The 13,747-nt window shown below is 38.5% G+C and overlaps 1 protein-coding gene across 2 annotated transcripts; it reads left to right on the forward strand.

The window, feature by feature from the left end:
* The first annotated feature begins 11 nt into the window (after positions 1–11).
* On the forward strand, positions 12–8,535 carry vegfd (vascular endothelial growth factor D). 2 transcript variants are annotated; one of them, XM_039608850.1, is made up of 9 exons: positions 12–281; positions 725–956; positions 3,758–3,974; positions 4,055–4,175; positions 5,969–6,038; positions 6,171–6,298; positions 6,387–6,499; positions 7,343–7,508; positions 8,236–8,535. In XM_039608850.1, the coding sequence occupies exons 2-9, from the start codon at positions 843–845 to the stop codon at positions 8,252–8,254; spliced, it is 948 nt and encodes a 315-aa protein (XP_039464784.1). In that variant the 5' UTR covers positions 12–281; positions 725–842; the 3' UTR covers positions 8,255–8,535. The 2 variants fall into 2 exon arrangements, with proteins under 2 accessions (XP_039464784.1, XP_031584811.1); XM_031728951.2 differs by having other exon boundaries at positions 12–956.
* The last annotated feature ends 5,212 nt before the right edge of the window (positions 8,536–13,747 follow it).

Genomic DNA, 13,747 nt, shown 5'->3' on the forward strand with positions numbered 1-13,747 from the left:
GCAGTCTGGATCGCATTTAAAACACATGGTATTGCTCTTTGGCTGTGTGTGGTTTGGCAGCTTCAGAAGAAAGGACATCGGTAGGGGGATTTAATAGGCAGGGGACTTGATCACTTGACAGATGGACATTAAAAAAGGGAAAACGGGAACACGAGGAACATAAAAAGCTGCACTTTGAGGCTGCAGGACCAGCAGCAGTGAAAGAAAGACAGGCATTCAAGCCTCCTGGAACTCAAGAGGCATCGAAAAACCACAGCGGGAAGAAATGAAGACAGATAGTGGTGAATTTGCAATACAGATACTGTAACATAGCACTTATGAGGAACCTAGAAGTCTGAACACAGAGGCTTTTGTTTAGTTTATCCAGCCACAGGCCTTTAACTATATCATCGGCCTTGAATCTAAAACTGAGTGTGTTGATAAGAAGTCTTCAGGATAACCTTCATTTTCTTTTTGTCTGAGGTAATTTGCAACGTTTAACTTGTAATAGCCTCAGCATTTAACTGGACATCTCGGCTTCTCATTAAAGCTTCAACAGGAAGAAGTGCTTGTTTTAAACACCCCCTTTCTCCATTTGGCTTGAGGGTGTCTGTGACAGGTTACGCCTGGCTCACACACACGCACTCACAGACGCGTACACACACTAGTTTTCGTCTGTAAGACCAAGAGTTTGTTTTGGACATACCTGGTCTGAGAGGACTTTGTGTTTGTGTGTGGTCTGAAGGACTCAGCTGGTCTGGGAAACCGAGTCAGAGAGGCAGCCAGCTCTAAGTGCTCTCTGCCAGCAGCATAAGGAACCAAGATCATATAGCTTCCTCAGAAAGAACAGCGAGAGTCAAAGGATGATGATGAAGATGAAACGGACTCTGTGGAGAATTTCTTGCTTGGTGACTCTAGCGGTGGAGCTCAGCTGGATACATGTGGGTCACAGCGCACACAGGGAGGGAGCAAACAGGGTGAGTGTGGCATGACGCTTCACGTTTGTAAGTTTTTGTTCTGTCTAAACTATGAAAACATGTAAAACGTCTGTGAGAAAAAGTGCAAGCTGATCTGTAACTTCAGCTGATTGAAGTGAGCCATTTCATTTTTTTTGCTGCTTCTTTCCTTCTTTCATCCTTGTTTTTGCCTTACAAACTTATACTGCCACAGTTACTGCAATCACATTAAATTCACATGTGAACATGTTTATTTGCAGCGGCTGAAAGATGTAATGTACATCAACATGGTAGTTACATTTGAGGGATTTTTTAAAAACAATTTAACTCTTTTTTTTTTTTTTTTTTTTTTTTTACCAAATTTTCTTCATCATTAGTCATTTCCACACCAAAAAATTCAACCTCCTTCAGGTTCCCATCTTTCTTCTCTGTCCTTTCCCGTTTTTTTGTTGCTGTCTTTCACATTTAAGTAGAAGCAAACCTGCCCCACCCTCCTCTTTTGTAACACTCTAATCCCATCAGAGGGTTTTGATCCATATAGCTGTCCAGAGGAAATAAACCGAGCACTGTGGAGCCTGTGACCATCCATCCTGCCGTGCCTCCACCCCTGTTATAGATCTACCATCTGGCATCACGCTTCGACTTACACGCCACAAAAAATGCGACTGGGAATTCCAAAATTTTAACTCAACTCTCTCCTTTCTCCTGCTTGGGTAGTTCACATCCTCTGCTCTTTAGTGTTTTACTGTATTTTAGCATGTCAACACAACAACAGAGCGCTGAAAGTTGCGATCCTTTCGCACGTAACATTTTGGATTTCGTGTGAGAAAGAGTGAGAAAAAAACTTGGCTGTGTTTCATAAAAGGTTACTCACATGTCTTATTCATTGTATTTTCAATTTATTCTGTCAACATCATCACTTCTGCGGTGGCATGATGTACAGCGTTTTGGTTTTGAGTCACAGCTGTTCTACTCTTTATGGAGTTCCAAACAAAAAAAAGTGTTCATATAAATCTGGCATATGCATTTTGGCCAACATGCACTTAAATGGTGAACAAGGAAACTGCTTACAGGAAGCACAGTTAGGAAACTTCCTTTTAAGCAGTCTTCAGAAATAGAGAAATGTAACAAACAAAAATTCTCTAGCAGCTGTTACTGAATTTAGTTTTATGCTCCATTTGGTTGTTTTTTAATCCAATGAGTCTGAAGCCACACTAGCAGCTCTCGGAGGACGTGCATACAGGATAGGCAATGTTTTTGTAGAATGTTAACGGTTAAACGGCTAACATGCTAATGATTAGCATATGGGATTTTCCCAGGAAATCCTTCACTGTTCACTAAAAGTTGCTTATACCCCCATGTGACTGTCAAGATGTCGGAAGTTGAAAGTATGAAACTTTGCCTAACATGAAGTGAAAAGAATTAAGTTACTCCTGTAATTTATTGGCAAAGATTCATTTTTGTTGTAGTTTTGCACCCGTATACCACCGCAGGGGATTTTAAATCAAAGAATCAAGATGTGACTGACTTGCAGACTGTCACCTTTAATTCAAGGAATTTTACAAAACTTTCCTAATTAACAGACATTTTTATAAATAGTTCGCCATTTTAAGAGGCTAAAAAACAACTGACTGACTTTGTCTAGTGGATTGAAATAAAGTATTTCATTAAAGACAGATCGATTTTTTCCACAGCAGGCTTAGTGTTGGAGTACAGAATAAATTATAAAAATAAATTTCAAATAGGCTTTTTCTACATGTGCATTTCGTCTAAATTCAGCAAGTAGGCTACAAATAGGTGCTCTGTTTAAGATAATAGATTTCTTCTAGTAGAACAACAACAGTTGTTGTAAAATTGTTTGCAAACAGTGGGAAAGAATCAAGTTATGTTACATCTAATAGATGTTTCTTACTGATCACCAGGGAAACACAGACATTTGACACTAATGAATTACTGTAGACCCTCCTACTATTCATACACAGAGGTCAGCTGTAGTATCAGTATTCTCTGAAAAACTGAATCAGTATGTGGTGACTGAATAATCCATACCTGTTGATCTCTAATCTAGATTTGCTACCTTTGTAGTACAAAAAACCCAAGGTTAACCTTGAAGTTACCTGAATAGGTCCACAATCAATAGACTCATAAATGTAACTGCAGAGTGAATACAATGTGATGCAAACCACTGGTCACATCCAAGAACATTAAATACAGAATTTGCCTGAAAACAACTACAAGAGCCTGATCAGTTCTGATAGAAACAAAATTCTTTAGACAGATGAAACCAAGATTAACTAAGAATAATGGGAAAACTGGATTTTCTTCAGTGGCCTAGTCAACCACCTGGTTGGCAGTTAGGAAAGTCAAAACTGAAGGCAGAAAGACCCCAAAACAGGGAGCAACTGAAGGTGGCTGCAGTAAAGACCTAAAGCAGCACATGATGATGTTCACGGGGTCCAGGCAAGCTCCAAGTCTGCACTTCAATCACATTTGTGGCGCTAGTGAGGCAAAAACGAGAAAAATTAAAAAAAATTAAAAAAATTAAGGAGCTACCTGTATTTTATCTTTTAAAGCATGCTGTCTTAATTAAACTTGCTAAATAAGAAATTCCATTTATCACTGAGGTGGCTTTAATCATACTTGTGCGCTCCTCCTAATAGATCTAGTGTACCTATTTAAGCTATATAAAAGCCCAGTATTTAGTATTTAAAACTTCCATCCCAAAACAACCAAAGATCTCAAATAGAATTTAGATTACTGTTTAGATTACTGTTTTTATGGAAATACGAGACTTTAAAAAAAAAGACTGTCTGTCATTGCAGCGAGTAATCAAACAGTGGGAAAGGAAGGTGCGGTCATCCTCAAGCCTGGATGAGCTGCTAAGACTCGCAGACTTTCCTGACTGGAAACTGTGGAAGTGTCGACTTAGACTACAGCAGCCAGAGACCCAGCCAGAGACCCTCACTTCTCCTCTCTCAGTGGGGTCACACCGTTCCACACGCTTTGCTGCTGAATCCTACAGCTTGGAGATTCTTACAGGTTGGATAACTATGCATTACATGTAATGTGCAAGTCTTTGTGTTTTATGTGCATTGAAACACTGCGTTTTTCCTATTAAGCCATAGACGAAGAGTGGCAGCGTACACAGTGCATGCCCAGGGAAACATGTGTTGACGTGGCTAAGGAGCTGGGCACCGACCACTCAGTGTTCTTCAAACCACCTTGTGTGTCTGTCCACAGGTTTGTTTAAGATGGAGCATGAAACGAGAAATTACACCAATAACAAAAGGGATCATCACTGTATACACTGAAAAAACTGAAAGGTTTTCACAGGACTTATGTAGTTCTCATCACAGCATTTCAATCGGGTTAAGGCCCGGACTTTGACTGCAACACTTTGAGTCTCTTTTCAGCCTTTCTGTTATAGAGTTGTGCTTGTGATCATTGTCCTGTTGCATAACCCTTTTTGATCCAAGTTTTAGATGTTGGGAAGGTTACTTTTAAAATGTATTCCACTACAGATTACAGAATACATGCCTCAAAATGTATTTTGTAACGTATTCCGTTACGTTACTCAATGAGAGTAACGTATTCTGAATACTTTGGATTACTTAATATATTATCATGCTTTTTACAACTACATGAATGTACTATTGCTGTGTGATTTGTTACTTTTACTGAAAGTTACTCGCCATACCAATACCAACTAGATTATTAAATCTTAATATAAAATGAGTAACAGTAGGGTGGACATTAGGTAAGGCTGCACTTGTTGCAGCGATCTCGTATTGTAAACTATTCCGCGCGTATATAAAACAGGTCCGCGGCTCCGAACCATAGTAAAGGGACCTCTGGCTAATACGTCGGGTTCATGTCGGGCTTGTAGCCAAAAACTAGCTTTACTTTATTGTCTGGGTCAACTTTGCTTGCGAGAGACAGAGAGAGGCGTTGAAAGGCTGCTCCAACGGAACTTATTGTTTTGGAGGAAAACACGAACACAGTGTACAGTCGAGTCTTAATAGCTTACTTATAACTCGGCTCGTCAGGCTCTCCTTTTGGCTGCAGTGGTTATTATGATATTTACATGCTTCCATCTCCCGTTTCTGGTGGGGTGACAACTCCTACATTTCGACTGTCCTTTTTCTCCCTCCCTGGCGCTCACAGACACATAACAGGTATGGCAGTCCATTCTCCCTGCAGCACAGACTACACTGCCCATGAGGCTACATTCTTTAGGGCTATGCCTGTAACACTCTGCCTATTGCTTTCATATTAAATCATTTTTTGAATAATAATTTTTAAAAATATTTCTTCACGTCATTATGCGGGCCGCAAGTAGAGGTGACATGGGCCACGAGATTGAGACACAGACATTAGAGCCTCTTAATGTGTGTTTTTTGGAGGTTTCCACCGGCGTGGAATTACCAAAAATAGAGAGAGCATAGCCTTATGAAACAGGAAAAGACCGCCATGTAATCCATTTATTTCAACAATTAACTGTATTCTGAATACCACTTTTTTAAATGGTAACTGTAAAGGAATACAGTTTTTATTTTGTATTTTTATTGTACATGTTTTGTATTTTAAATACGTAATGCCGGTACATGTATTCCATTACTCCCCAACACTGTATAGAAAGGAGTTACTGAGACTCTAGTTCTGCAAAATGCCTGCGTTACAATAACTGACCTTGGACTCAGTTTCCTGAGACATCCACTCCTGGAAGGATTGGCAACAATCTTGAATGTTTTCCACTTGCGAATAATCTTTCTCGCTGTAGAATGGCAGACGTCAAATTGTTTGGAAATGGCTGTATAAACTTTCCCAGACTGATGGGCACCAACAGTTGTTTCTCCAAGAACATTGCTGATGTTCTGATGCATTTACTAGCACATCCATTTCATTTTGGCTGTTTTGGTCCTCCATACATGTTATATTTTATGATCATTTATACATGAAGAATCTTAAAACAAGAAAAATGATAGGTGCTCAGTCCGTGCACTTCATTTTACATGTTTTGCTGCTGCTGACAGATGTAGTGGCTGCTGCAATCAAGAGGGCGTCACCTGCAGAAACACAACTACTGAATATGTCAATAAAACTGTAAGTGATCACATCTCAGAAGACTAAGAGATTTCCTTTTCAGTTATCCTTTAATTACACCACGATTTGTCATCAGTCAGTCAGTGAAACCTGCATATTTGTGATTATGTGTGTGTATTTTTATATTATTAGGTCCTCAGTGTAATCCCATTCAAGTTTGTACCAGAACCTGTGCTAGTAAAAGTTGCAAACCATACAGAGTGCAAGTGTTTGGAGCCTGCAATAATAAGACGTAACGCTCAACCTCACAGGGGCAATGGGTGAGTCCCAAACCCCACTCGTGTCTCTCAGCTGAGTCTGTTTGATCTTTTGTTTTCCTCTTTTTCAAGTGATTTTGTTTGTTGGCAGCTGTGCTTTGGGCCAGCTGTCACAGGCAGAGGACTCCAAGAGACTGTGTGCCAGTGGATTCATTTGGGACTGTTCATCTGAAAGATGCATACCTTACCCTTCCAGTACACCAGGTGCGTGTATGCAAACATGTTCCTGTCGTTTCAAATAGTTCCATTGTTAGGATCAAATGTGTGGCTGTGAGCAACAGACGGGACTGACATGAGATCCCACCTAACAAGGTCTAATTCTCTGTTTGTGTGAATGGTACTTCAACACCGAATCTAAAAAACTTGGGACACTGTGTAAAATGCAAATAAAAGCAGAATGTGATGATTTGCAAATTTTCTAAACCCATATTTTATTCACAGCACAGACAACCCATCAAATGTTTAAACTGAGAACAACTTTGAAAGAAAGAAAGTAAATTATTTTGAAATTGATGCAGTAGCACATCACAAAAAAACGGGAACACAACCATGTCTGCGACTGTTTAGCATCCACTCTTCTTTTAACAACAGTCTGTAAAGGTCAGGAAAGTGACGAGTTCAGCTGCTGGAATGATGTCAATGGGAGCATATGTGGCTCTTAAAAGTACATTTCAGCTTTCCAGATGTGCAAACTGCCAATTCCTGAGGTACCAATGCACAGATACACCAGCAGAGATGGAGGCTTTTGAAATGAGCACTGATAACAATCCGGATGGATTAGCTAATATTTTCTTAAAATGACTCATTTTCCCAGTTTAAATATTTGATATGTTTTCTGTGCTCTTTTGTGAATAAAATATGGGTTATTTATTATTAAGATTTTATTTACATTTTACACATAATTCCAGTTTTTTTAGTCAAAGTTGTAAATTCATTTTTCAACAAGGTGATTATCAAAGTATAACCTTGTGACAATGTAGTGATTCCGCTAATCGTGTCGTACTTTGGTTGTGCCCTAAAATTACCTCATTAATTTGTCTTTCCTAGAGCTTCCGCTCAGTCCGTGGATGCCAGATTGTGAGATAGACGTGGAACGTTGTGACTGTCTTCCTAGAACTGAGCCAACACTCCAGTCAAGAACCACCCATCGCTGTCAAGTGAACTCCTCTATCTGTGCCCACAAGCATCAACGCTTTGACGAGGCGTCATGCAGGTAGACCAGGGAGGGACCTTCACAGTATGCAAATTAGTCTGGGACATCTCTGTTCAATTTTTATTTTCAAGGGAAGTTATCAACAGGCACTCGTGGGAGAATTTAGCCTCCCAGAAAACCTCATTGGATAATAATTTTACATTTCAGTCACAGTTTCCTTGGGTTCAGGCAATAAAAATAATTGGTTTGGGGAAAGATTATGGTTTGGTTTAAAACAGCCCTTTTGATTAGATCTTATTGGGAATTGCTTACAGAAAACCTTGAGGGCAAATGTACTTACCGCTAACCAAAATGCTTCTGTTCCGCAAAATATATCCCCCCACTTTCTGGCAAGCGAGCAGATTCACATCAGCAGCAGCCATCTTTATCACTGCCACAGTGATTAGCCCAGTATGGGCAAAGTTGGGTGAGAGTTTGAGCAGAAATGATGTGCTACAGCAAATAGCACATGTCTCCAAGGCTTGTCTGACTAACGATGGGTTTTTCAGATATACTAATCTGCACTGGAAAGTATCATTACACATATAACAAGCCAGTCTTTAAAAAGAAAATACTGAAATTTTGAGATGAAGATGACTAAAACACAAGAGAGATGCTGTATAAAGTGAAATAATTTTATTCCTAGCAGCTACTCATGCAGGATGAACATCAACATCCACTCCTGCTGAGTACAGGTTCATGCAGGGTGAAGGAGGCGTGAACTAAATGACTCCTCTTGTCTTCACAGATGCAGATGGCCCAAGTAGACGCCCACTGTGGAATAAACGACCTGGCCTCCAAGGATGTTTGGAGGCAGAAAAAAAAGACTTATAATTTATTTACAGTCTTATTTATGCAGATCACTTTAACTAATTATATTAGCTCACATGACCATGTTAATTGATGTTTAACATGCTTAATTTTGTTTTAATCAATGTGTAAAATTGAAGATTTGTACATTTGTTTTATGCACTGAATAGTTTATATTAAAAGACTATTTTTATAATTTGAACTTAATGTTTGGACTGTTTCATAAGTAATTAAAAAGTGTTTTGTTCCTTTTAGGTACTGGTTAATTTTCCCTATTGAAAATAAAGACTGATATAACCAGGAATTACGAGTTGCCCCTGCTAAATAAGACAACCTCAGCTTGTCTTAGGTAGCTATTTTAAATGATTTTTCAACATGTCACTCTTAAAAAATGCAGTCATACAGTCAGCAACACCCACCGAGTCAACGGTTGTTATTTCAGATGCACGTTTAAATCCCAACTATCTTGTTCCTTTGACTTTATTTCATGTGTTTAAATATTTTTAAATATTCAAAAATAATTAATTAAAAAAATATTTTGTGTTAATTTTTTGTTTTAATGTCAGCATAGCCATATAATAATCTGTAAAATAAAACAGAAAACATTTGTCATATAGTGTGGGAAATGTAAATTGTGACTGCTGAACCCCGTAATTAGTTAAATGGAGGGCCCCTGCATGATGACCCAAGAAGTTTCAAACTTAAAAGCACATGAATATGTTTGGCCTGTGAGTTCAAAAGCCCTTCTCTTAATTGCTACAACACAGTGGTTCCCAAAAACATCACTACTTCCACGTCTAATTGTCTGTAATGGAGGTGGAGTAAACCGGATCCACCTTGGCAAAACACTGATCCTGCCAATATTTGTTCGCCCGGTTCAAATCACGGACAAACACTATCCCACAGTTGTTTATGTTTTTAAACCCATTTTGCACAGAGAGACATTTTTTGAAAAATGTATTGATAGCAATGTTGAATATTCTTACACAGTAAAAAAAACCCAAAACAACTATATGTAAAATAATTAAAGATGATTTGTTTTTCTGCTTTTTAAAAGAGGTGGTGGTTTATTTCATTGCAACCTGTAATCTGTTGCAGTTAACCTTTATTTTTTTAATTGTTTACAAAAGGTTTGAGGTGTGGAATAAACTGCAATGGAGTTTGAAAACAAAATATGGGTGTGTGTGGTTGGAGGATGTGGGGGGCCTAGCAAAAAAAGTTTGGGAACCACTGCTATGACATATCTTGCCAATTTAACATCATACAGTGAGGATTATTTCAGGAGTTTGTGTTTTTGCAAATGCATTTTTGATTGAGCCCTTGGTTATACTCCTCTGACAGCCAAGTCTTCTACTCCATGAGTTTAAGGACTTGACGCTATTCATTTGCCAATAACTCGTGTAAATATATTGATTAAGTTCAAGACATTAAAGCAGAATGCTGGATTGTGGTGTATATGGACCTGCCCACAACAGCAAAATGCACATTCATAAGAAATACAAGCTTCTGAGTAGTAGTCAAATATAAACACAAAAGTCAGGCTTAAAAAAGAAAACTGCAACTGAAAAAAATAAAGCAATATTCCCAGGAACGTCAGTGGCAGCAGACGTACAGATTCAAAGACACCTGCGAGTGCTAAAACTGGGAGCTGTGCTTCACCCAGTCCTGATGAAAAGCAGGTATTTCCCTCCTTATTAAAATCAACAGATTCTGTCAAGCACAGAGCAACAGTGTGTAATCCAGTAGTCATTTAATTTAAGCAGTGCTTTGCCCTGTTTGGCTGTTTGCAGATCTTTTGAGGTTTTATGATTTGCTGCTCATATTACATTATATTTAATCCCATCAGATAGAGACATTGTAAAATTCAGGGAACAGTTTGGTGCACAGAGCCATTGCTGGTGAGTTTATGCTTTTATTAGTGCGTTTAACTGTGAAAGGTGCAGCATTTTTTAACGAGGTAAGTGAGTCATACTGGTTTTAAAGATAAGATCTCCCCTTTTCTACTGCAAAGAGTACTCTGCTATGATGGACCCGAAGCTTGCCTGGTGCCTATTGATGATCTCCAAGTCTTTTATTGGGATCTTTACTTGCATTGTCAGCTACGGAGATTTCAATAAGCTGAGATATGGGCAAAAGATGAGAAAGTACCCTATCTGCATGAAGTGATGAACAAAATATATGCTTGGGACATAGCATTTTTCATGTCCCAAGCATAAAAATGCTAAAAATGTCCCAAGCAGGAGAATTTAACGTGATAATACACACTGTGAATGAAGACTTCCTGGTCCTGGTTCTTCTTGGTACCTGGCAAACATGTTAAATTACTCTACAGCGTACATCGGACTCTCTTGAAGCATTTGCACGGATGAAACATGACATAATCAGAATCTGCATATCAGTGGAAGACGGAATCAAAAGCAAGCCTTGGAATCTTTGCTTATAAGTAGAGACTGCCAAGGCACTCTTACCCTGCTGACATGCTGTGCCACTGCTTAGAGCAGTGTTTCCCAACCTTTTGGAGCCACGGCACATATTTCATATTAGAAAAATCAAAAGGCACACCACCAAACCAAAATGTCACAAAAAGCAAATTGATAATTTTTCCCCACGCACCAGGTATAGTGGAATTGGCTCGGTTTGTCCCCAGTATACCTTTTTTGCTTTCTTCTGACCACTATGCTAGGGCCTTCATCTGGGTCGGAGTTTTCTCCAGGATCCAGCTCAGACCGACTACTTTTTCTTTTCAAATGTTTATCTATTGCTATTAGGCTTTGTCTCACAGCATGATTATTATGTAATTTCTTCTTTATCTTCTTCTTTTTTACTGGCAGCTGGCAACCCATTTAATTAGAGCAGGTAGTTGTACTGCCCTCTAGCGGAAAAGAATGTAATTGTTCTACCCGTTACTCACGCTGATTGCTTGAAGTACTAACCAGGTGGAACCAGATAATCTTCCACGGCACACCTATGTGCCACGGCACAGTAGTTGGGATACACTGACTTAGAGGTTAAAATGAATGTATTAAAGGGCGTTTCCAGAAAGAAAACCCGATGCTGTCTCCAGGAAACCTCAAGCTTGTTTCCTAACGAAGCAATGAGACAATTCAGTACTGCACAAGAACTTCACTTCAAAACAGCTTTCTTTGTGTCCTTGAGCAGCTGCTGAGACAACAGCTCAATAACTGCACTTGAAAAAAGGTTGTTCATTCACAACCCCAATGCAAACTGACAGCTTAATCAATTTTGCAAAGAATGAGGTGATTGCACATGTGCTATGTGTTAGAGGCCTGTCCTCACAGACTTGAGACTGAAACTGCTGCATCTACTGAATGCTGGTTTGGGGAAAGTGAATTTAACTGCACAAAAAAAACTATTGTGTATTTTATATTTGTCTTTCATTTAGATCACTTTGTAGAAATTTACCTTTGACATCCATTTTTCCCTTGTTGATGACTGTCATGAATAAACATCTCCATTTGTGTGGTATTTGACATACTGTCTGTTATCTGACGTACTATATATGTGCATCCAGATAACCTCCATCATGTCTAATAGTGTTGAAATTAATCAGACAGAAAACAAACAAAACTTCTCATTTGTAAATGTGGTTATTTATGTGTTACTGTTGTTGTTCAGCAGATGTATTGATTTTCAGTCGTGTACACCAGTTTTGTCTCCTACATGTTTTAGCCAGCGTCAGAATTGATTTTGGACTCATCACAAAGAGGCAAAATGACAAGATGTTTGAATGTCATCACGTCTCACAGTTCAGGGAGATGAATTCATAAAACAACTGCTCCAGCCTCAGAAAGGTCAGTTCAGCTGCAAAGCTACACAGAGTTTTGTCTCCCCCTTGCTGCAGAATTTGAGCGATGACTATTTCCTCACTCATCTGTTTTAATTGCAGAGAAACGTCATTGGAAACAGCTATTTTTGCACTTTTACAAGCAATCATGAATTCACTAATTTTTTACTGAATTCAAATTTGTGTAAAATCCATTAATTCTTACTTCTCGAAAATATGAAATGGATATGAGATAAGTGTAGAAATTTCAGATCATGATGAACTTAATGCTACAACACTGAAACAATGACAGCGATGATTTCATTTCGACTAAAATGATGTGAATATTTTGTGTGACATTATTACGCATTATTTTATCTGAAATTTTTGCAGAGTTATTGAACTGATTTAAACTTGTATCTTCTGTTCTTCCAATCCTGTCCAACATTTTGGGCACAACGACCACTTATGTAAAAGTAGATTGAATATGTAAGTATTCATTGTAGCAATGCAGAACTACAGTATTCTATATACATACTCATTTCAATTATACTTAACTTTAACTTTTAAACTCAAATAAAATTTATAACAAAACTAAATTTAGGGTCTAAGGAGAAAAAAATGTGTTAGCTGGTCAGAAACAGGTGCACTGCAAAATCTAATTTTATTCCCTGAACTTAATTCGTTGCCTTGAAAAATTAAGTACAATTTGCCTAAGGTGACTAAGTTAGATCAACTTATTCATTCTAGGGATGTCAATTTATTCACTCTCTTATCTTACCTGAAGCTCAAGGTGTTCAGCTATATATAAGACTCACATCACCGGCCAAAAGAAAGGATTGGCGCTACATCATTGACTCCCTGAGGTGAGCAAAGTGAAAATAACAAAATCTATTAAGTGTTGCTGTTTAAAAGGGGTGATACAGTGCATTAAGATGTTTGGAAATAATCTGTAATTTTGTTACAGTGCAGCACATTGTTGAACAGAGAAAGGTCTTTGCTTCTGCATGAATTATCTTTCTTTCAGAGAGTCAGAGCATCACAGTATTTCTTCATTTCTTTAACCTTTTCATTAATTTACTGGGTCCGATACAGTACAGAGGTGCGCAGCAGACAATGTGATATTTTAACAGTCAAGTCACATTTTAAAGAAAATTGTTCACTGGCTTTGTGTCACTGATCGATCAGGTAACTATCAGGTAAGAATGTACTTGGAATACAAAATGTGTCACTCTTTTGTTACAGGAGGACTAAAGAAGTGAGTTCATCAATTCTGAATTTTACTGATTTTACTGACACGGTTCATGTTAAAGGATACTGACATCAAGTCAGACAAAAAGGAAACATGATGACATTTGACAGTTTTCACATGTGCTTGTCTTTTAACACCTAACGATAACAAGGTGGCCAGCCACATAGATCGATACAGATTTCAGTGAACGGATGTCACACCTACACAAACGCAGACCTTGAAGCTGAGTGAAAAGTGTGACGAGTTCAGGAGAACTCAAAGTGTTCTTCAGGGTCTGTTCATAAATCGACGCTCTTAAAACAAAAGAAGAAGAGGAAGATGAAAGATGAAAAGGAAATGAGTGAGTTGAATGAGTTGTCACTAGATAGAGTACTGCGCAAAGGTCCTGAGTCACCCCTCAATTTTTTTCCCGTA

Source organism: Oreochromis aureus, linkage group 1 (assembly GCF_013358895.1).
Source record: "Oreochromis aureus strain Israel breed Guangdong linkage group 1, ZZ_aureus, whole genome shotgun sequence".
NCBI lineage: Eukaryota > Metazoa > Chordata > Actinopteri > Cichliformes > Cichlidae > Oreochromis > Oreochromis aureus.

Excerpts from the sequence above, each read along its gene's own strand:
- vegfd (XM_031728951.2), top strand. The coding sequence starts at position 843 with ATGATGATGAAGATGAAACGGACTCTGTGGAGAATTTCTTGCTTGGTG. Across the intron at positions 957-3,757 it reads ACAGGGAGGGAGCAAACAGG|CGAGTAATCAAACAGTGGGA; the intron begins GTGAGTGTGGCA and ends CTGTCATTGCAG. Across the intron at positions 3,975-4,054 it reads CAGCTTGGAGATTCTTACAG|CCATAGACGAAGAGTGGCAG; the intron begins GTTGGATAACTA and ends TTTCCTATTAAG.